At 29.2% G+C, this 20574-nt stretch overlaps 3 protein-coding genes across 3 annotated transcripts; all 3 read left to right on the forward strand.

The window, feature by feature from the left end:
• The first annotated feature begins 1874 nt into the window (after positions 1 to 1874).
• Positions 1875 to 5209, forward strand: LOC137836414 (glyceraldehyde-3-phosphate dehydrogenase, cytosolic). The gene is made up of 11 exons (XM_068645134.2): positions 1875 to 1991; positions 2201 to 2301; positions 2426 to 2541; positions 2638 to 2737; positions 2977 to 3123; positions 3219 to 3279; positions 3359 to 3456; positions 3623 to 3765; positions 3853 to 3936; positions 4454 to 4543; positions 4870 to 5209. Exons 1-11 carry the CDS (start codon positions 1961 to 1963, stop codon positions 4910 to 4912), a joined length of 1014 nt encoding a protein of 337 aa, XP_068501235.1. The 5' UTR covers positions 1875 to 1960; the 3' UTR covers positions 4913 to 5209.
• Positions 5210 to 10699: 5490 nt separating this feature from the next.
• On the forward strand, positions 10700 to 11293 carry LOC137838240 (uncharacterized). Its single transcript, XM_068647494.2, has one exon. The coding sequence runs from the start codon at positions 10700 to 10702 to the stop codon at positions 11291 to 11293; it is 594 nt and encodes a 197-aa protein (XP_068503595.2).
• Positions 11294 to 16406: 5113 nt separating this feature from the next.
• On the forward strand, positions 16407 to 20086 carry LOC137836415 (glyceraldehyde-3-phosphate dehydrogenase, cytosolic). The gene is made up of 11 exons (XM_068645135.2): positions 16407 to 16517; positions 17006 to 17106; positions 17678 to 17793; positions 17874 to 17973; positions 18209 to 18355; positions 18449 to 18509; positions 18589 to 18686; positions 18850 to 18992; positions 19099 to 19182; positions 19359 to 19448; positions 19769 to 20086. Exons 1-11 carry the CDS (start codon positions 16487 to 16489, stop codon positions 19812 to 19814), a joined length of 1017 nt encoding a protein of 338 aa, XP_068501236.1. The 5' UTR covers positions 16407 to 16486; the 3' UTR covers positions 19815 to 20086.
• The last annotated feature ends 488 nt before the right edge of the window (positions 20087 to 20574 follow it).

Consider the following 20574-nt stretch of genomic DNA (forward strand, 5'->3'; position numbering starts at 1 on the left):
TTGGAGTGTCCGAAGCTAAAAAAAAAGCTCAGATTCAAGAAGAAGAGTTGATAACTATGTGGCAAGATTCAGACTCTAGGTCAAACTTTGGCTCAGATGAGCATACAAATATATGTCTGATGGAAGACATAGATGAAAAGGTACATTCCAATCTTATATTGGGCTTTCTTTCTGCTATTGAATCATCATGCTCATCATTTGATGGCATAAATGAGAATGATCCCTCCCATGAGAATCTCCTCAATATTGAAAACTCAAACAAAAGTTTAAACCTTTCCTTCCGAGAAATGCTCAAACAAGATAAAGTTGTAAATGATGAGAAAGCATATGCTCTAAAACAATTTGTATCATCAAATACAGTCAAAATTAAGAATCTAGAGGAAAAAATAACATGTTTTAAGCATAATTTTAAATATTTTTAGACACACTACAAGAAAATCATTAAATAGAAACTAATTTTAGAGACAAAAAAATAATTAATTACTATATTGACTAAATTATATACTATTTTAGAGACTAAAAACATTATTGGTATCTAAATTAATTTCTATTATTAATAAAATATTTAAACTAGTTTCTAAATTAATATTTAATTAGCTACCAAGGTTTTAGCTACCCATTAATTTAGTTTCTAAAGTCGGTAGCTAAAACTTTGGTAGCTAATTGATATCAATTTAAAAACTAGTTTATAAATTTTTTATTAATAATAGAAACTAATTTATAAATTTTTATTAATAATAAAAACTAATTTATAAATTTGTATTAATAATAGAAACTGCTTTAGATATCAATAATTTTGTTAGTATATAAAATAATATCTAATTTAGTAAAACTAATTATTATTATTATTATTTTAATTCAACAATAACAACAACAATAATAACATTTTATTCTTGCCTATATTTAGGTACAATGATAAATAAGAATTATGTTCTCTAGGTACAAATATTTTTCTTGGTGACAAAAAAATTTAAAATGTTCAAGATGTTAGAAATGCTAGAATTTTTATCCAGATTATTAACCATGACAACGACCAACCTAATAGACCTGAAATATTTGTGTAAAGAAATAATATAGATTGTAAATAATTTATCTACTCGTGATTCATATGATAAAATTAAATCCTAAAAAATATATTTTATTTAATTATAATACGTTTATAAGAAATATTTTTAATAAAAAGAACTTAAGTACACTAAAATTTTCAAAAATCATAAATAGAAAATATTTTTGTTTTTCTAAAAAATATGAATTCATGGTTATAATATTGAAGAAACAAATGGATTAGTGAGAAAATAGATAAGGAAAAAAAAAGAGGAACGAAATTTTTTTATTATATGTGTGTCCGAAAATAGATACTTAATTTCTACTTTAACTACTAATTTTTAAAATAAAATTATTACTTATTTTGACAAATCTTATGAATTTGAATTATTCTATTATTCATTAAAAATATACAAATAATATAAATTTCAACTATTTAATATCTTACAAATTATTTTTTTCTGATAACCATAATGGAGAGAGAAAGAGTAAACTAGTGATAAATTACATTTATATGAGAAATTTTGAGTAGAAAATAAAAACTAAGTCAAAGAAAGAATATATTTTTATCACAAAGTCTGAAATACATTATGAGTAGTTAAGTTTATCTTTTAGACTTTTATTTATTTTAGCTCTTAGTTGTTTTAAGGAAATTTGACTTATACCGATTCTACATGAAAGTTGTTATTAGGATTCAGTGATGTAAGTTCTTGAAACTTTCTTTCGAAAGCCACGGATTTTTGTGGTGCATGACACACACACTTACACCTATTTCGCTTCACATAATTTTCCTTACATTATATATATAATAGCTATGAGAATGTTTTTCCATTGTCACTTCATCTTCTCAAAACACATTCATTGCCTTCTATTACACTCTTTTTTTTCGTGTTATAGCTAAACCAGAAGAGAGATCATGGCTCCAAAGATCAAGATTGGCATCAATGGTACATCAAAAACGCCATTTTTCACAACCCTTTTGGATTTATGTGTCAAATTTGCTCAACCTCTGAATTTTTTAACCATTGATAAAGAGATGTGTGCTTTATCTTTCGGCAACATTAAAAGCCAAAGAAAATTCTATTGATGCTTATTTTGTAGCTTGTTAATAGTTAATCACATGCATAATGTTGCACACTTTCTTGTGATGATGAAGGATTTGGAAGAATTGGTCGTTTGGTTGCAAGGGTTGCCCTACAAAGAGATGATGTAGAACTTGTTGCTGTTAATGATCCTTTCATCACAACTGATTATATGGTAAATCAATTTTTTATTAATTCTACATGTTTCTCATAGTTAATATATATATATAATTAATGTTGTTTAATTCTAGTAATTTAATGAGTTTTGTCCATTAATAATATGAAATTCTTTCTTGCAGACTTACATGTTCAAATATGACACTGTTCATGGACAATTCAAGAACTGTGAGATTAAGATGAAGGATAGTAAAACCCTTCTCTTTGGTAGTAGCTCTGTCACTGTGTTTGGAATCAGGTATAGTTTCATTTTATTTATTTATTAATTCAATTTTACTAATATATATATAGAATGAAGCAATTTCATAGGTTTTATTTCTTTTAATTTGATTAGGAACCCAGAGGAAATTCCATGGGGTGAGGCTGGAGCTGATTTTGTTGTTGAATCCACTGGAGTTTTCACTGATAAAGACAAAGCAGCTGCTCACTTGAAGGTTTATTACTAGTTCTGTATACAAATATTATTCAAACAACTCTATCATTATTGATTTTGTAAAATCAATTTCACTTAAAATTAATTAGGTATATCTTAGTTAGGTATTTCTAAATTTTCCTTTAATCCCTTTTATTGTCAAGAAAATATTTCATGAACTACCATGTTAATTTATTGTGGAATTTTAATTCTCATGTTGGTAGTTTTTCCTAATTGTTTGGTCATATTCTTTGATACCAGGGAGGTGCAAAGAAGGTTATTATTTCTGCACCAAGCAAGGATGCTCCAATGTTTGTTGTTGGTGTCAATGAAAAAGAATACAAGTCTGACATTACTATTGTTTCCAATGCTAGTTGTACTACCAATTGTCTTGCTCCACTTGCAAAGGTAATTTCTTATAGTCTATTCAAGTTGCAAATAAAGTTTCTCATTATACACACAAACAAAATCTAAATTAAGTGTCATTGTTCAAATATATTTAGGTTATTAATGATAAATTTGGAATTGTTGAAGGCCTCATGAGCACAGTTCATTCCATGACTGGTAAATGCATAATTTTTTGAATTCCTTTTGATTTCATATGATTCATTATTTAAACAACTTGTTTTTCTATACTACACAGCCACTCAAAAAACTGTTGATGGACCATCAATGAAGGATTGGAGAGGTGGTAGAGCTGCTTCTTGCAACATCATTCCTAGCAGTACTGGAGCTGCTAAGGTATCTATCATAGAATACAAACAATGTTATATAATCTTTGTGTATGTTATATTTACTAAACTATATTCCTCTTAATTTCCTAATCTGTATAATCTTCATATGTATATTATTTTGTATCTATAAAATTTATCTTGAAAATAACAATGTCTCTTTTGGAATTGTTCAGGCTGTTGGTAAGGTGTTGCCATCCCTTAATAATAAGTTGACAGGAATGTCTTTCAGAGTTCCAACTGTAGATGTTTCAGTGGTTGACTTGACTGTTAGACTTGAGAAGGGAGCTAGTTATGATGAAATAAAAGCTGCCATGAAGTGAGAATAAACTATATCTTGAAAAATCTATTTTTATATGCAATATACTCAACGAGTCCTCATCTCATATTCATTTTTTCTTCAAAGGGAAGCATCTGAGGGAAGTATGAAGGGAATTCTTGGATACACAGAAGATGATGTTGTGTCTACTGATTTTATTGGTGACAACAGGTGATGAATGTAAATCTAAGATGGTCAACTGTGTGATTTTAACTTAGTTAGAATAATCTAGCTATAAGGGTTAATAAATAAATATTGGTGGCTTATGTTTATATTGAAATAACATGTTATTTTCATTTCATTATTATTGTTGGAATCCTACATCGACTAAAGATAAGACTAATTTATAGTATATAAATGGAATAATCCTCACTTTATAAGTTGATTTTGTAAGGATGACTTAAACTTAAATTCACTTTTTAATATGACATCAAAATCTATCGTAATGAGATTTGTTAGGTATATTGTTTCATTTGTTATCAGAACCCTATCAGAGTCTCACAAATATATAGTCACACATTTAAGATGTATATGTCTCGATGTGACAATAATAGATTAAAATTCTCATATTAACTAAATATAAAGTCATTTTACACCATATAATATCAGTTTTGTAAGAATAAGTTATGTTTGATTTACTTTCTATACTATGATAGATAATCTTACCATGTGATCTATATGTTGGCAGGTCAAGCATTTTTGATGCAAAGGCTGGAATTTCATTGAACAACAATTTTGTGAAACTTGTCTCTTGGTATGATAATGAATGGGGCTACAGGTAAAACACACTTCTATGCCCTTCAAAGTGATATTTTCCCCTTTAAAATCTATAAGCTGCATGATCCAAACCACACTAAGATATATAAAAACAACTTAAACTTTGGATGGAACAACCTCACAATTGTTTAAACATAAATTGCTACAAAGCTGGCTCATCACTTTTTATGCTACTCTAGCTTCAAGAATCTCATCTTTTGCAATTGCATACAACTAAGTACCCTACACATGATTCACTCAAATGTGCATTATTTAATATACAAAGCATAAAGATAATGTTTTTTATATCCTACTTTCCATCTCAATGTTCTTTTTTTTTTTTTGCAGCACACGTGTGGTTGACTTGATTCGACACATGGCCTCAGTGTAATGATACAAGGAACTTGGTCCAAATCTCAATTTTTTTTCAGTATCAAAGTAAAATGAATAATTATCTCAATGAGTTACAAAGAGTTTGGTTCATCATTCGGCTTATTCTCTATCATAAGTAGTAGTAGTGTTTGGAATAATGTAACAAAAGTTGAAGAAGTGATTGTTGTCTATCACTTACTTTTGGAATATTGTTGTCAATGATAGTTTTAATTGGTAATTTCCAAGTTAAGATTTTTTCTTTGGCATCAAAATTTTTGTAGTTGATATCTATATTAATGATAATCCAAATTTCGAGAGACTTTTCAAGTTGTATATATATGGTGCACTTCGTACTCCTCCTTCTCATTTAAGTTATTAACATTATGGCTTATTATTCAAATTTCGTAAAAAAAATTCATAAGACTACTCACAAGGTTATTGATATCTATGAATAAGGGAACATATAACAATGGAAAGAAATTAAAATAAGAATAATGATAAGATAGTGATGTAAATTTATAAAAGAATTCATAGATGGACTTCACTAACCTTTTATATATAATTTACTCTTCCCTCGGTTCAATAAGTTTAATTATGCATTAAATTGCATAATCCATAAAATTGATTTAAACCTAATTTCTCGATGAGAAAATACATTATTTAAAGATATGTTTAGTGTAGGTTGTACCATGTTTTATCAAGACCCTAATATATAAAAGAGTTTTTATTATAATTAAAATTATGAAATTGTGATTTGATTATCTATGTCAAATAAACATTAAAATCAAAGTAAAACAATTAAACTAAATAACCAAATAAGGTTGGAGAAGTTAAGATCAATTATATTAGTCGGACAACTATATCAACATCTATTAATGTTTAAAACTCATGAATTCAAACCTACACTAAAACTAAAAGACTAAAAGCTTATTGAGTTGTAAGGTGTCAAGTACTATCCCATGTAGCTCCTTGTATTTTTTTTTAAAATTAATCCTAAATATAAAGCATTTTATAATTTTAGTAAACTTATTTTTTTTATGTGCCATATATTAAAGACACATGACTATCTTTGTTGCTAATAAACAATGTGAACAAAATTTGAGAAATAATAATGACCAACTATTGTTTTTCATTCATTTCACTCACCATCTTTCAATGTCATTAATTAATAAATTCATTTTTTGCTGTTAATTTGTTTTACAATAGAGTTTTACTTTTTTTTTCTTATTACATTTAAAATAATAAAAAATAAAATAAAGAGTGTTTATAAGGGTATATTAAAATTAATTAATTTAATAATGACTAATAAGGGTTTTTAATGTGATATTTGGTGTTTGTATGGATGATAAATAAAATAGTCTCTCTAGGTATTATTTAAACCTATCACGATTTTGATGAAGAATTTCCAAATTTTAATAGGTACGAGACATACATGTAATATATGATTGTTTAAATTGAGTATGAGAATGAAGATGAGTATGTCCATATAAATCTCATCCTCATGTTCATACTTGTCTTACTCTCCTCATACCCATCTTTGTTTTAAATTACTCAAATATTCATGGTTTATTAGTTAATCTAAGAAACTTATATTCATGTTCTTTTTAGTCCTTATTTTTTATTTCGCTATAAAATTATTTTTATTCTTTATTAACTATTCAACTTATTCAAAATCCACAAAGTTCATAAATACCCACAAGGTACTTTTTTTTTATTAACAACTTTAATTACACATTATTTCCTTTGCGTGGTTTTCTCCAAATGGTATAATGCATTTCAAGAAACACATACCTCAATTTCATTTAATCAAATAGTTTTTAGGGCATACATTTTTTTATTTATACTCATTTTTAATAATTTTATTTATTGTTTAATATTTTTTTTTTTGCATTAGAATGTTTGACTCTCAATTTGAAGTATCCAATGCAAACCCTTAATTTTCTGGGTAACAAAAAAACTTATCTTCTTTGTTCTATTTTACCCTTAGTTTCATTTCATTTAAAAACCATTTGTTTTGCTAAAGAAAGTTTTTATATTCTATTAACGATTCGACTCGTTCAATACTCAATAAGTTTGCTCAAATCTTGAAGGTATTTTCCCATTTATCACCTTGATTAGACATTTTTCCTTCGGATGATTTTGTTTAAACTGTGTATTTCATTTTAGGAAATGAAATCTTGAATTTGATCAAATCAACTTATTTTATCTTTTTACTATTTTTAATAATTATTTGATCTTTCTCCAATTGTTATTTGGTAATCTTATTTGATATTTACACAATTATAATTTATTTCTTGATATTTAACATTGAAGAAAAGAAAATGCATATCCTTTTGACATTGAATCCTTGATAATATCATGTTTACTTTGCTTTAATTTTTATTTAAGTAAAACAAATTAATATTTTTATTTACATTCACTCCACCTTGTTGCCATCCCTATGTGTTTGTTCTTTGTTGCGGAGAACATTTGCCTTGGTTGGCTGCACACGTGGTGCTTGCTACTCTACTACCGAGTCTTTCTTTACGGTGAAATCGTTTTCTGCGTGTTTTCTATGCATTTTCTTGTCCTTTCTTATTTGGTTTTGCACATTTTTTTGTTCTTGGAAAGGGTCATTTGGGACTTTGTTCTTTATAGTTTTTTCTTTTGCTTTTTGTTTTCTATTTTTCTTCTTGTTTTGGGGTTTATTGAATTTTTTGTCATTGGTTTTGAAGCCCTTTTCTATAGGATTTCTCTTTACACGTAGATATCATGCAAATAACACATCAAAGATCACTTCAAGATCTATTGCATGTATTATTTAGACAAAAACTTGTACACAAGCTCTGAATAATGCATGTGTCACCCACTTTGAGCCAACTACCTACCCCTTGCATCAAAGGTGACATGATTATTGTTCAGGTCTCTGTAGAAGAATATTTAGTTGGTATGCAAGATTGCAAGAATCACTTATGTTGGATTCATAACAATAATAAGCAAGAAACACAAGAACAAGATTGAAAGAAAGTATTTTTTATTCAATGGAAGGTTTTATACATAGAGACTGTTCACAAGATACAATATACCATTTATAAAAAATAAAGTTATTTATATATAAAATCTAGAAAAATATAATAACAAAAAATCATTAAGCCTAAACATCATTAATACATGTCTTAGACGATAACATATATGTCAAATGGTCTGTCCAAACTTGACACTATTAAATGCTCCCTTAGTAGACAAACTTCTATGTTATTCATCAAACACTTGATTTGAGAGACAATAATCACAATTCTCCACATTGACTCCAAATCATGAAAGAGCTTTTGCATCACCCTCATTTATTCTAAAACAAAACTTAATCCACTTTAGACACTACTTGAATATCGATCTTGGCAAGGGCTTGGTAAATACATCTTCAAGATTCTCCTCAAAGGCAACTTTCATGATCCTAACCTCTCTAGACTCAATGATGTTTGTCACAAAATGTAGTCTAATATTTATGTGTTTGGTCTTCTTGTGATAAATTTGATGATCAACAAAATGGATTGCACTTTGACTATCACAGTGTATAGTCACACCCTCCTGCATAATATCTAGCTTTGATATCATCCCCTTAAACCACAATGCATCCTTCACTCCTTATGTGAGTGCTATATACTTTTCCTAGGTAGTAGATAAAGAACCACAATAGATTATAGACTAGCTTTCCAACAAATTACAACTTCAAACAATGTAAAACATATATAGAAAGTAATTTTCTGGTATCAGCATTCTCTGCATAGTTTGTGTCTTCAAACTATTTTATACATGTCTACCTTGGGCGGAATGTCTACACACAAGACTAGACGATACCATTCTATTGGAGCTAAAATGTAACACCCTAAATGTTTTGATTGAGCGCTTACAATACAACAATCTTATAGCTAGATAAACATGAAGCAACTATGTTCGATAGACATTAAGCAGACCATGAATGCATGTGCATTGTCTTAGAGATGATAGAGCACTATCCCAAGTTCCACTTCGTCTAATAAGTTATTAAAGATTAGACAATAATTTCAAATTAAGACTTCAAGCTGACACTCACGAAGAATATTTTAAAGCTTAAGTTTGAAGATGCAGAGATTATCTTTATCATTTGTCATCAAGAGATTCATGCCCAAGTTCAAAGCACTATTAGAATATATTTGGGATTTCGAGAAATGTTCGCCAACTTTATCTAACAGAAAGCAAGTAAACTCTTGCCAAACTATATGCCTAGTATGTTGTGCGCTTTTATAACTCAAAGATGTAAAAAGTTATGCAACATAAGAAAATAAGTATTGCCAGCCATCAAAGAAGTTGTGTAAAGAAGAGAAAACCAATAAATGTTGAATGGAACGTATTTATTGCATTTCTATGTCATATCTCGATAAGCGATAGCAGAAGGAAGATGAAGGCTACTAAGTGAATTCAAAGCTACTCAACAAGCAGAGAATGATTTACAACAATCATCTCTTATAAAGATTATGTATAGACTCTTTTAGAAGAAAAGGACAAAAACCATAACCAAAATTTTCAAGTGTCAAAACTTTGCTAAAATCTCTAGTCCTAAATATTTGTAAGAACATTTTTTTTTCAATCCAATAAATAGTGAGAGAGTTTAAACCTTGTATACGTCGAAATACGCTATCCTCTCTAGTGAGATAAGTACGTGATGTGTTAATCACCAAAACTTTGTGTTTGTATAAGTCAGAGTGGCTTGTCAAAAGAATACTTAGTTGAGCCAGAAGTGATTAGGTAAAATAGTACTTGAATGGGATCAACTAGAAATTGCTAGGATTTGAAAGAATACTCAAGTTAAGTCAGTGGTGACTTGTTGAAATAATACTTGGTTGAGCTAGAAGTAACTTGGGAAATAATATTTTTTTTTAAGATATAAGTGGCTTATAAAAGAATATTAAGTGTACTTCACAGTATAAGTCCACCTGGTAGAACTTGACTGGTTGGTCAAGAACTGGACATAGCCTGTGCGATTAGACGAACTAAAAATGTGAGTATCTTTTATTTTCTCTTTAATCTTTCATATTGCATATTATAATTATTTAACTAACTAAAGAAGGAAAGAGAAAATTAAAACTTAACTATAAAAATCTTTTTACAAAGTAGTTATATATCTTTTGTATCATCGAAAAACACTTGCAAAAATGATAACAACAAAAAATGAGAAATTTTTTAAAACACTTCAACCCTCCTCCCATAACACGTGTTGTTCCTATTTTTCATACATTCCCCTCACATTCCTCATCACTCACTTCAAAGCTACTCAATAAGCACATTCAGGATTTGCCATGAACCAACTAACACACTCACAACATGTGTTTGAACTTTGTTATGGTTGATGTGAGTTACCATGTGTTTAGTCTTTAGTAATTATCATGTTTGCTTATTATTAAAGGATACGGATACCAGAGTTACAGAAGGATCCTAATACTAATTGGGAGTCTTTTCTAGTTTAGTTGTTTCTATTTATAGAAGAGAATAATTGGGTGTCTTTTCTAATTATAAGTTATTTCTCTTTATAGAGGGGAATAACCTTTATTTTATCTTTGTGTGTTATGATTCTAGTATTTAATTATTGATTCTTTCCTTCTTTAGTTAACCCTAGAATGAGTGTACTACTTGTATATATTCAAACCATTTGTTTTGATTTGAATAATAAGAAAGAAGAGATATTCATTCTATCATTTGTCTTCAGTTTACTCTTTTGTTCATCTCTGTTCTATTTTATAATATGGTATCAGAGCTCTGATCATCAGAGCTCTGCTTGCTACATTTATTCATGGGTGAAGTTGATGATCCCTCACAAGATCTTAGTTCACCTTACCATGTTAGTTCATCAGATAATCCTTCCTTTCTTATTGTCCCTATTATTCTTGAGGGACCAAATTATCATCATTGGTCTCGCTCGTTTCAAATGAGCCTAATTTCAAAGAACAAAATAGGTTTCATTGATGGAACTATAGAAGCTCCTAATCGTACCAAATCATTGTTTCCAACATGGCAGAGAGCCAATATGTTGGTTGTTTCGTGGATTCTCAAGGCTGTTTCTCAATCCATCACACAAAGCATCATCTGTATGGACAATGCCTTTGACATATGGAATGATTTAAAGGAAAGGTTCTCACAAGGAGATATTATTCGTATTTCTGATATCCAGGAGATGATTTCTTCTTTTAAAGAAGGTGAGTTGACTATTACAAACTATTTCACTCAATTAAAAATTCTTTGGGATGAACTTGATCTTTTCCGCCCACTATCCGCTTCTTCATGTGCCTCTAAATGCAATACTCTTGTGAATGTTTCTAAATATAAAACACAAGACCAGATTATCAAATTTCTAAGGGGGCTAAATGATAATCATTCGACTGTGTGAACTCAAATTCTATTGATGGATCCTTTGCCATCCTTGAATAAAGTTTGCTCTCTTGTTACACAACAAGAGAGGCAAATATTTGGTGATCAATCCAAGGCAATGATTGCTACTAGCAAAGGAGGTTATAAAAACAATGTTACAACCTATGGCAGAGGTGTTGGATACGGAAGAGGAAGCAATGGAAGAGGATATACTTCCAAAATTTGTAGTCATTGTGGAAGGACAGAGCATACCATTGATACATGCTATAAAAAGCATGGCTTTCCACCTCATTTCAAGTTTAAAAATCAAAATCATGATCAGAGTCATACTAATGCAGTTTTTCAGAATACAAATTTCAATAATAATGAGCAGAATCATGAAGGTTCAAAGTCATAAGTGGAGTCTCAACAAATTGGTTTTACTCCTGAGTAGTATCAAACATTGTTAGCTCTTTTACAACAGACCAAATCCAATGGCAATGCTTCTAATCAAGTCTCTATTATTCCCTCCAATCAAACAGGTAATAATTTTATTTCTTCTTTTAGTTCTTGGATTATTGATAGTGGTGTTACTGATCACATTTGTTCATCCTTAACTTATTTCACTTTATATCATCAAATTGATCATATTTATGTCAAATTACCAAATGGAAATCAAGTCATTGCCAATTATTCTGGAAGTGTTTTTCTCAATCAAAATCATGTCATAGACAATGTTTTATACATTCTTTGCTTCAATTTTAATCTTCTTTCCGTAGAAAAATTGATTAATAAACTATCTTGTGTTCTTACCTTTGACTCTAATGGTTGTCACATTCAGAACAAAATAACTATGAAGATGATTGGAATCACTAAGACGCAAAATAGACTTTATATACTCAGGATCCCATCTTACCAGAAATTTCAAATTAAACCCTTTGAATGTACACACACCATCAATACTGTTAATGTCAGTGCTAGTGATCTAAAAACCCTTTGACAATTTCGATTAGGTCATATTTCAAATAAATGTATTGATGTTATCAAGAATAAATTTCCTTTTGTTAAATATAAAAAATCTTTTGTTTGTGATGTTTGTCATTTTGCAAAGCAAAAAATACTTTCTTTTCCTATTAGTACATCTAAATCAAAAAAATGTTTTGATTTGATTCATATAGATATTTGGGGACCATACTCAATACCATCAATTCATGGTCATAAATATTTCTTGACCATAGTTGATGACTATTCGAGGTACACATGGATTTTTCTTTTGAAACAAAAATCTGAAGTTGTTATGGTTTTGGAAAATTTTGTTATTTTTGTTCAAACACAGTTTGAGACAACAATAAAAATAATAAGAAGTGATAATGGAACTGAATTTTTCATGACTAATTTTTTTGTCAGTCAAGGAATAATACATCAAACATCATGTGTCAATACTCCACAACAAAATAGTATAGTTGAAAGGAAACATGGTCATTTATTAGATGTAGCAAGAGCTCTTATGATACAATCTCATTTACCTAAAATTTATTGGTCATATTCTGTGATACATGCTGCGCATATTATAAACATGCTTCCCACACATGTTTTAAACTATTCTTCTCCTCATGAAATGCTTTTCAAAACTGATGCAAATTTTAATGGATTAAAGGTGTTTGGTTCTTTATGTTATGCTAACACCTTGTCAACAAATAGAAGAAAATTTGATCCAAGAGCATCAAAATGTGTTTTATTGGTTTTCAATGGGGGACAAAAGGATATATTTTGTTGAATATTCAATCAAGAGAAATTTTTGTGTCTAGGGATGTTGTCTTTTATGAACATGTTTTTCCATACCAAAGGGTTCAAGATACTAGCAATGAAACTAACAGTCCTGACGTTAATGATCAAATTTTGTTTGCTGAAGATCAATTTGTCTTAAGTCAGCCATCACAAGCCATTCTTGCACCTTGTGATAATGTTGAAAATAGCAGTGATAATAATTGTGAGTCACAAATTGAGGTTTCAGAAGAAGATTGTTCCCATATAGACCAAAACCTCAATGAAAATCATGATATAGAACAAAGTTCTGAATCAGATCCATTTGTCCGAATGAGCACAAGAATAAAAAAATCACCTAAGTATTTAAAGGGTTATCATTGTAATCTTAATGTTTCCAGTACATCTTCAAGCGTTAAATATCCTTTGATTTTTGTTTTGTCTTATATCAATTTATCACCTTCTTACAAATCTTTTGTTATGTCTCTTTCTTCACATGTTGAGCCAAACACTTATTCTGAAGCTGTGAAACATGACTGTTGGAGAAGAAAAGGTATACAATGTGAGATATCTGCTTTAGAGTCAAATCAAACTTGGGAGACTGCTCTTCTGCCTCAGAACAAAGCTGCCATAGGTTGCAAATGGGTATTCAAAATAAAATATAAGGTTGATGGAACAATTGAAAGGTATAAAGTAAGGTTAGTGGCAAAGGGACATACACAAACAAAAGGCATTGATTACCATACTTTCTCTCCAGTAGCAAAGATGACCACCATAAGGTTGCTTCTTTCTTTAACTTCTATTTATAATTGGGAATTGAAACAATTAGACATAAACAATGCCTTTTTACATGGAGATTTGAAAGAAGATGTATACATGGTTGCTCCTCCTGGATTGACTTCTATTCCACCAGGAAAAGTTTGTAAACTAAAAAAGGCTTTATATGGCCTTAAACAAGCCAACAAAGAATGGTTTGCCAAACTGTCATCATTTTTGCTTTCTATGGGATATACTCAATCTATGAATGATCATTCCTTGTTCATTAATTCTTCTGAAGGATCTTTAACATCATTATTGGTATATGTGGATGATATAATATTGGCAGGAAATGATAAAGAAGAGATTGTTCGAATCAAACAAGCCTTAAATCAGACATTCAAGATTAAAGATCTTGGGAATTTAAGATACTTTCTTGGTCTAGAAGTAGCAAGAAGTAAGACAGGAATAATGGTAAATCAAAGGAAATATGCCCTGGAATTATTAACCGATGCAGGTCTATTAGCCTACAAACCTGCACCCACTCCTATTGATAATCATGAGAAATTCTCTTCTACTGGAAGTATTCCTTTCACAGATATTCAAGCCTACAGAAGATTGATTGGAAGGCTTATGTATCTCACTAATACCTGACCCGACATAACATTTTTTGTGCAACAACTTTCTCAGTTTCTTGCTAAGCCTACAATTGTTCACTATAATGCGGCGATTAGAATTCTCAGATATATCAAAGGGGCTCCAAGTCTTGGTCTATTTTTCTCTTCCACTACTTCTGTTCATCTCAAATCCTTTTGTGATAGTGATTGGGGCACCTGCAGTGATTCAAGACAATCAGTGACTGGTTTTAGTGTGTATCTTGGGAATTCTCTCATATCTTGGAAATCAAAGAAGCAAGGAACAATATCAAAGAGTTCTTGTGAAGCTGAATACAGGGGCAATGACCACTGTTACATGTGAAATTCAATGGCTAACTTATCTTCTTCAAGATTTCAAAGTTCCTTTTGAGCAACCATCTCTTTTATACTGTGACAATGACTCAGCAAGATATATTGCAAGAAATCCAGTATTTCACGAGCATACAAAACATATAAAAATAGATTGTCACGCGGTCAGGGAAAAATTAAAGAAGGGTCTCATCCATTTGCTTCCCATTTCCACGACAGAGCAACTGGCTGATATTTATACCAAAGTTTTAAGTCCTCAATTTTTTAAGAATATTTGTTCTAAGCTGGGTCTCATCAATATTTGCTCTCCAGCTTGTGGCGGGGTATCAAAGGATACGGATACCAAAGTTACAGAAGGATCCTAATATTAATTGAGAGTCTTTTCTAATTATCAATTGTTTCTCTTTATAGAGAAGAATAATTGAGTGTCTTTTCTAATTATCAGTTGCTTTCTCTTTAATTGGGTGTCTTTTCTAATTATCAGTATTTATCTTTATAGAGGGGAATAACCTTTATTTTATGCTTGTGTGTTATGATTCTAGTATTTAATTATTGATTCTTTCCTTCTTTAGTTAAACCCTAGAATGAGTGTACTACTTGTATATATTCAGACCATTTGTTTTTGATTTGAATAATAAGATAGAAGAGATATTCATTCTCATATCCTTTGTCTTCAATTTACTCTTTTGTTCATCTCTGTTCCCTTTTGTTCATCTCTGTTCTATTTTGTAATACTTATTAAAGAAAAATTGATGTTAATATGCAATTAACGTTGAAAAGAAACCATTAAAAATTTAAAATTTAAAGCAAAAATCAAAGAAAAAAAAGGCTTCCTAAGATTAGTTGTATAAACACATGTGGTAATGACTAAAGATAATTAAAGTTTTTATAAAATTATGGTAACTATTTATTAAAAAAAACAATGAAGAATGTTGATAGTGGTATACTACAATTAATTAATTGAATGATAAATATTATTAAAAAATTAAAAAAAATCATTAGCATCATGTTATTATTGATGAATGTATGCAAGTTGTAGTTTTTTCTACCCGAGTTAAATATCAAGGAATAATATGCATGTTGTAATTTTTTACTAAAGTTAAATATCCTAAAAAGAAAAATAAATTAAAACAAAGTCGTACCACTCACTACACTTTCTTACATTCAAAAAAGAAGTTAAAGAAATCTTATCTTTTTAAAATATAAAACTTAAAATAAATGTAAACTTAAAAAATAATAAAAACAAATTTTAAGAATTAATTACGCAAAACATTAAAATTAAGATTTAAAACTTAAATTATTTTTAAAGTTTTAAACATAATTTAAAGATGTATAATAAAAAAATTAATGAAGGATGTGGTAAACTTGTATAGTTTAGGTAATTAAAATACAAAAATAATAATAAATTAGATATATATTATTACATGTTTCAAAACACGTTTTTTTACTCTATTTTTAGTTTTAGCCAATAATTTTGTAAGAAAAATGACTTTTACCGATTCTACATGAAAGTTGTTGTTCTCTTTGTTTGACAATGTAAGTTTTTGAAACTTTCTTTCGAAAGTAATGGAAGTTTCGTGGTTCATGACACACAAAACTTACATTTATTTACCTTCACACACCTTCACTCAACAATTTATATACATAGCTATGAACATGTTGCTCATTGTCACTTAATTTTCTCTACTCATTTTCACGGTGTTCTATTGTCCTTTTTTCCTTTGTGTCAACTAAACCATTTAGAGATTATGGGGCAGAAAATAAAGATTGGCATCAATGGTATTCTAATAACTCCATTTTCTTTTTTTTTCATTTCTTTTTGGATTCGTGTCTCAAATTTCTCAACATGTGGATTGTCTAGCCATTGATAAAGTGAATGTTGGAGATCCCACATCGATTAGAGATGAGAATATTTCATTGTATATAAGTGGGTGCAAACCTCATCCCATGAACCGGTTTTATGGGGTTTAGTTAGGCTTAAAGTCCACTTTGTAATATGGTATAAAGTCATTTAAAGCCTATCCTAGCGATTGTTTGTTGGACCTATCGTATCACCCACTATTGGGTCCCACGCACGAGCTGTGTTATTTTCTTGTATATAAGTGGGTGCAAACCTTATCCCATGAATCGATTTTATGAGGTTGACTTAGGCTTAGAGTCCAATAATGAATGTTTAGATCAACAATTATCAATTAAAGAAATTTGTTGATATTTTTTTGTACCTGGTAATAGTTAATGTGTTTGTGCACTTCTTGGTGATGATGAAGGATTTGGAAGGATTGGTCGTTTGGTGGCTAGGGTTGTCCTACAAAGAGATGATGTAGAACTTGTTGCTGTTAATGACCCTTTCATCACAACTGATTACATGGTAAATAAAGCAAATATTGCTTCTACCAACATCTACATTAATATTTTGAGTGTACTTCATGTGGTTTAATATGTTGATAATATTTACTTTTTAATTGTAGTAGTTATCATGCATGGATCATGCTAAATAGTGTTTGATTACATTTGTTGGCTACAAAATTCCATGTAGAGAGATGTGTATTAAATTATGAGAAATTAGGTATGGTTTTAAAAGTTTAACAATTTGTAAGAATGAAGAAAGAGTCACAAACTTATTGTATTCAAGGTAGTTTTGATCTCTTATACAAATTTCTTTATGACTAATTAGTGTTATATTTTTATTTTATTTACTCTAAAAAACTAACATAAATATATGTTATGAAATTTTATTTGACATCAATTACTTAAGGAATCAAATACGAAACTTGTATTTGTGTATTTAGAAAGTCTCCATTGTTTTCCTAAATGCTAATCAGTTATGAAGATGAAACCCCACAATGTTATTTTTTTTAGCTTTAGTTAGATAAAAAAAAAGTACACAATCTTCCTAGAATTAGTTTTATTGGTTAGTAATTTGGAAGTTTTTTCTACAGGCTTACATGTTCAAGTATGATACTGTTCATGGTCAATTCAAAAACTGTGAGCTTAAGATTAAGGACGATAAAACCCTTCTCTTTGGAACTAGTTCTGTCAATGTGTTTGGTGCAAGGTATAATTTATTTTTATATATTAATTGAGTTGGATGTGGATAGAATATTTTATATTAAAATTATTTTCTTATTTTATTAGGAACCCAGAGGAAATTCCATGGGGTCAAGCTGGAGCTGAATTTATTGTTGAGTCCACTGGAGTTTTCACTGATCAAGACAAAGCTGCTGCCCACTTGAAGGTTTCTCATTATTAATTATGTTTATTAATTCATGATCTAGACTTATTAATGTTAAAATGTGAAAAAATTTCATCTTGCACATGTAAATTTTCCTTTGAATGTTTTTTTTCTTCTGGAAACCATATTTTTCAAGAAGAATATTTCATCAACCAAATATTTTAATTTTTGATGTCTTAAAACACTTATAATATTTAATCATTTTTCCTAATTATTGGGTCATGTCATTTCATGTTAGGGAGGTGCAAAGAAGGTTGTTATTTCTGCACCAAGCAAGGATGCTCCAATGTTTGTTGTTGGTGTCAATGAAAAAGAATACAAGTCTGACATTAATATTGTTTCCAATGCTAGTTGCACTACCAATTGTCTTGCTCCACTTGCAAAGGTAATTTCTTATATTCTATTGAAGTTGCAAATAAAGTTTCTCATTATACACAAACAAAATCTAAATTAAGTGACAATGTTCAAATATATTTAGGTTATTCATGATAAATTTGGAATTGTTGAAGGCCTCATGAGCACAGTTCATTCCATGACTGGTAATTGTATATTTTTTTTAATTTCTTTTGATTTCTTATGATTCATTATTTAAACAACTTATCTTTCTATACTACATAGCCACTCAAAAAACTGTTGATGGACCATCAATGAAGGATTGGAGAGGTGGTAGAGCTGCTTCTTGCAACATCATTCCTAGCAGTACTGGAGCTGCTAAGGTATCTGATATACAATACAAGCAATGTATTATCTTTGTATATTTTATATTTACTAAAACATGTTCCTCTTAATTTCCTAATTTGTATCATCTTCATATGTATATTACTTTGTATCCACAAAAGTTATCTTGAAAATAACAATGTCTCTTTTGGAATTGTTCAGGCTGTTGGTAAGGTGTTGCCATCCCTTAATAATAAGTTGACAGGAATGTCTTTCAGAGTTCCAACTGTAGATGTTTCAGTTGTTGACTTGACTGTTAGACTTGAAAAAGGAGCTAGTTATGATGAGATTAAAGCTGCGATGAAGTGAGAATAAACTAAATTTTATAGCTTGTAAAAAATGTTTTTATTTATATTTGTAGATGCAATATATTCAATGTTTCATGATCTCATATATTCATTTTTTTCACAGGGAAGCATCCGAAGGAAGTTTGAAGGGAATTCTTGGATACACAGAAGATGATGTTGTGTCTACTGATTTTGTTGGTGACAATAGGTAATAATGCTTAAACTTAATAAATTAGTATATCATAATCAAGCATGTGCACTTAAGGTAGTCATGTTTAATTTTAGATTTAGTAGCAAAATTCAATAGTTAAGGTTGACAATTAATTGTTATTGTTTCTTAGGGTTTATGTATATATATTTTTTTCATCACTATATGTATGGCAGGTCAAGCATTTTTGATGCAAAAGCTGGAATTTCATTGAACAATAACTTTGTGAAACTTGTCTCTTGGTATGACAATGAATGGGGCTATAGGTAAACACACTTCTATGCCTTTTTATTTTACATTCAAAGTTGTTAATTTTTTCCTCTTTTTTTTTTCAAATTCCATATCTACAAGAAAAAAAAAACACTCACCTATTGCTTAAACAAAAATTTCAACTACTAGATAACAACTAATTCCTTAAAGAACTCTAATTTTTTTATACTAAGCCATATTTTAGTTTGAATAATCTCCTCTTTACAATTGCATAGAACTAAATACACTCTTCTATGTGATTGAGTTAATACTTATGCCTAAAGATAATTGTTTTTAACTCTTACTTTAACTCATTGTTGCTTTCTTTTTTTTCTAGCACACGTGTGGTTGACTTGATTCGACACATGGCCTCAGTAAAGTGAACTTGGAATAATGTTCTTTATGAGCTGTGAAGAGTTTGGTCTAGGCTTCAAAGCTTCTATATTTTGCTTCATACCTTATTGTTTTATCATTAATTTATAGTATAGTATTAGTATTTAGTAGTATTTGAAATAATGTAGTAAAATGCAATAAGTGATAATTGTTTCATTTTTTTATATTAGATTTCTTCTTATAAGGATACTTTCAATATGTAATTTTAATGTTACTATTTACTCTAATGACATAATTTTTTTTAGAGATTTTACTTGAGCAATTTTGTTTTAGTTCTTTCACTTGAGACAACACTTATTATGCATATTTTTTTGGTTGTATTTATGGTTGAGAATTTTGAAAGGTTAAAGTCATCTTGCACTTCATAATCTTCTCATTAAAATCATTTGTATCATATTATTGGATCTTTCTCAAAATTCATAGGGCAACACAAAAAGTTACACGCCAGCATTGATGAATATATGTAATTAAATTTGACGTATGTTAAACCAACTCACAAAATTTACTGAAATAACATTTAATAAAAATAATATACTATTTAAAATAGATAGATGAATTGTAAACAAATAATGATAGTATAAAAAAATAATGATTTTTGTAATCTTGACTACAAGAAATATCATCTATGGCTACACTACACACTTTTACTTACATATAATAGTTAAGTATTGTTAAATAGATACTATTTTAAAAACTTGTTTATAAATTTTTGTTAATAATATAAAACTATTTTAAATACCAATAATTTTA

Source organism: Phaseolus vulgaris, chromosome 4, assembly GCF_051622355.1.
Source record: "Phaseolus vulgaris cultivar YP4 chromosome 4, ASM5162235v1, whole genome shotgun sequence".
Taxonomy (NCBI): domain Eukaryota; kingdom Viridiplantae; phylum Streptophyta; class Magnoliopsida; order Fabales; family Fabaceae; genus Phaseolus; species Phaseolus vulgaris.

Bases quoted from the DNA above. Each gene is read 5' to 3' on its own strand.
- LOC137836414 (XM_068645134.2), top strand. From the start codon at position 1,961: ATGGCTCCAAAGATCAAGATTGGCATCAATG. The intron at 2,302-2,425 runs GTAAATCAATTT...TCTTTCTTGCAG, and splicing joins TCATCACAACTGATTATATG to ACTTACATGTTCAAATATGA. The intron at 3,280-3,358 runs GTAAATGCATAA...TATACTACACAG, and splicing joins CACAGTTCATTCCATGACTG to CCACTCAAAAAACTGTTGAT.
- LOC137838240 (XM_068647494.2), top strand. From the start codon at position 10,700: ATGGGTGAAGTTGATGATCCCTCACAAGATCTTAGTTCACCTTACCAT.
- LOC137836415 (XM_068645135.2), top strand. From the start codon at position 16,487: ATGGGGCAGAAAATAAAGATTGGCATCAATG. The intron at 17,794-17,873 runs GTATAATTTATT...TTATTTTATTAG, and splicing joins GTCAATGTGTTTGGTGCAAG to GAACCCAGAGGAAATTCCAT. The intron at 19,183-19,358 runs GTAATAATGCTT...TATGTATGGCAG, and splicing joins GATTTTGTTGGTGACAATAG to GTCAAGCATTTTTGATGCAA.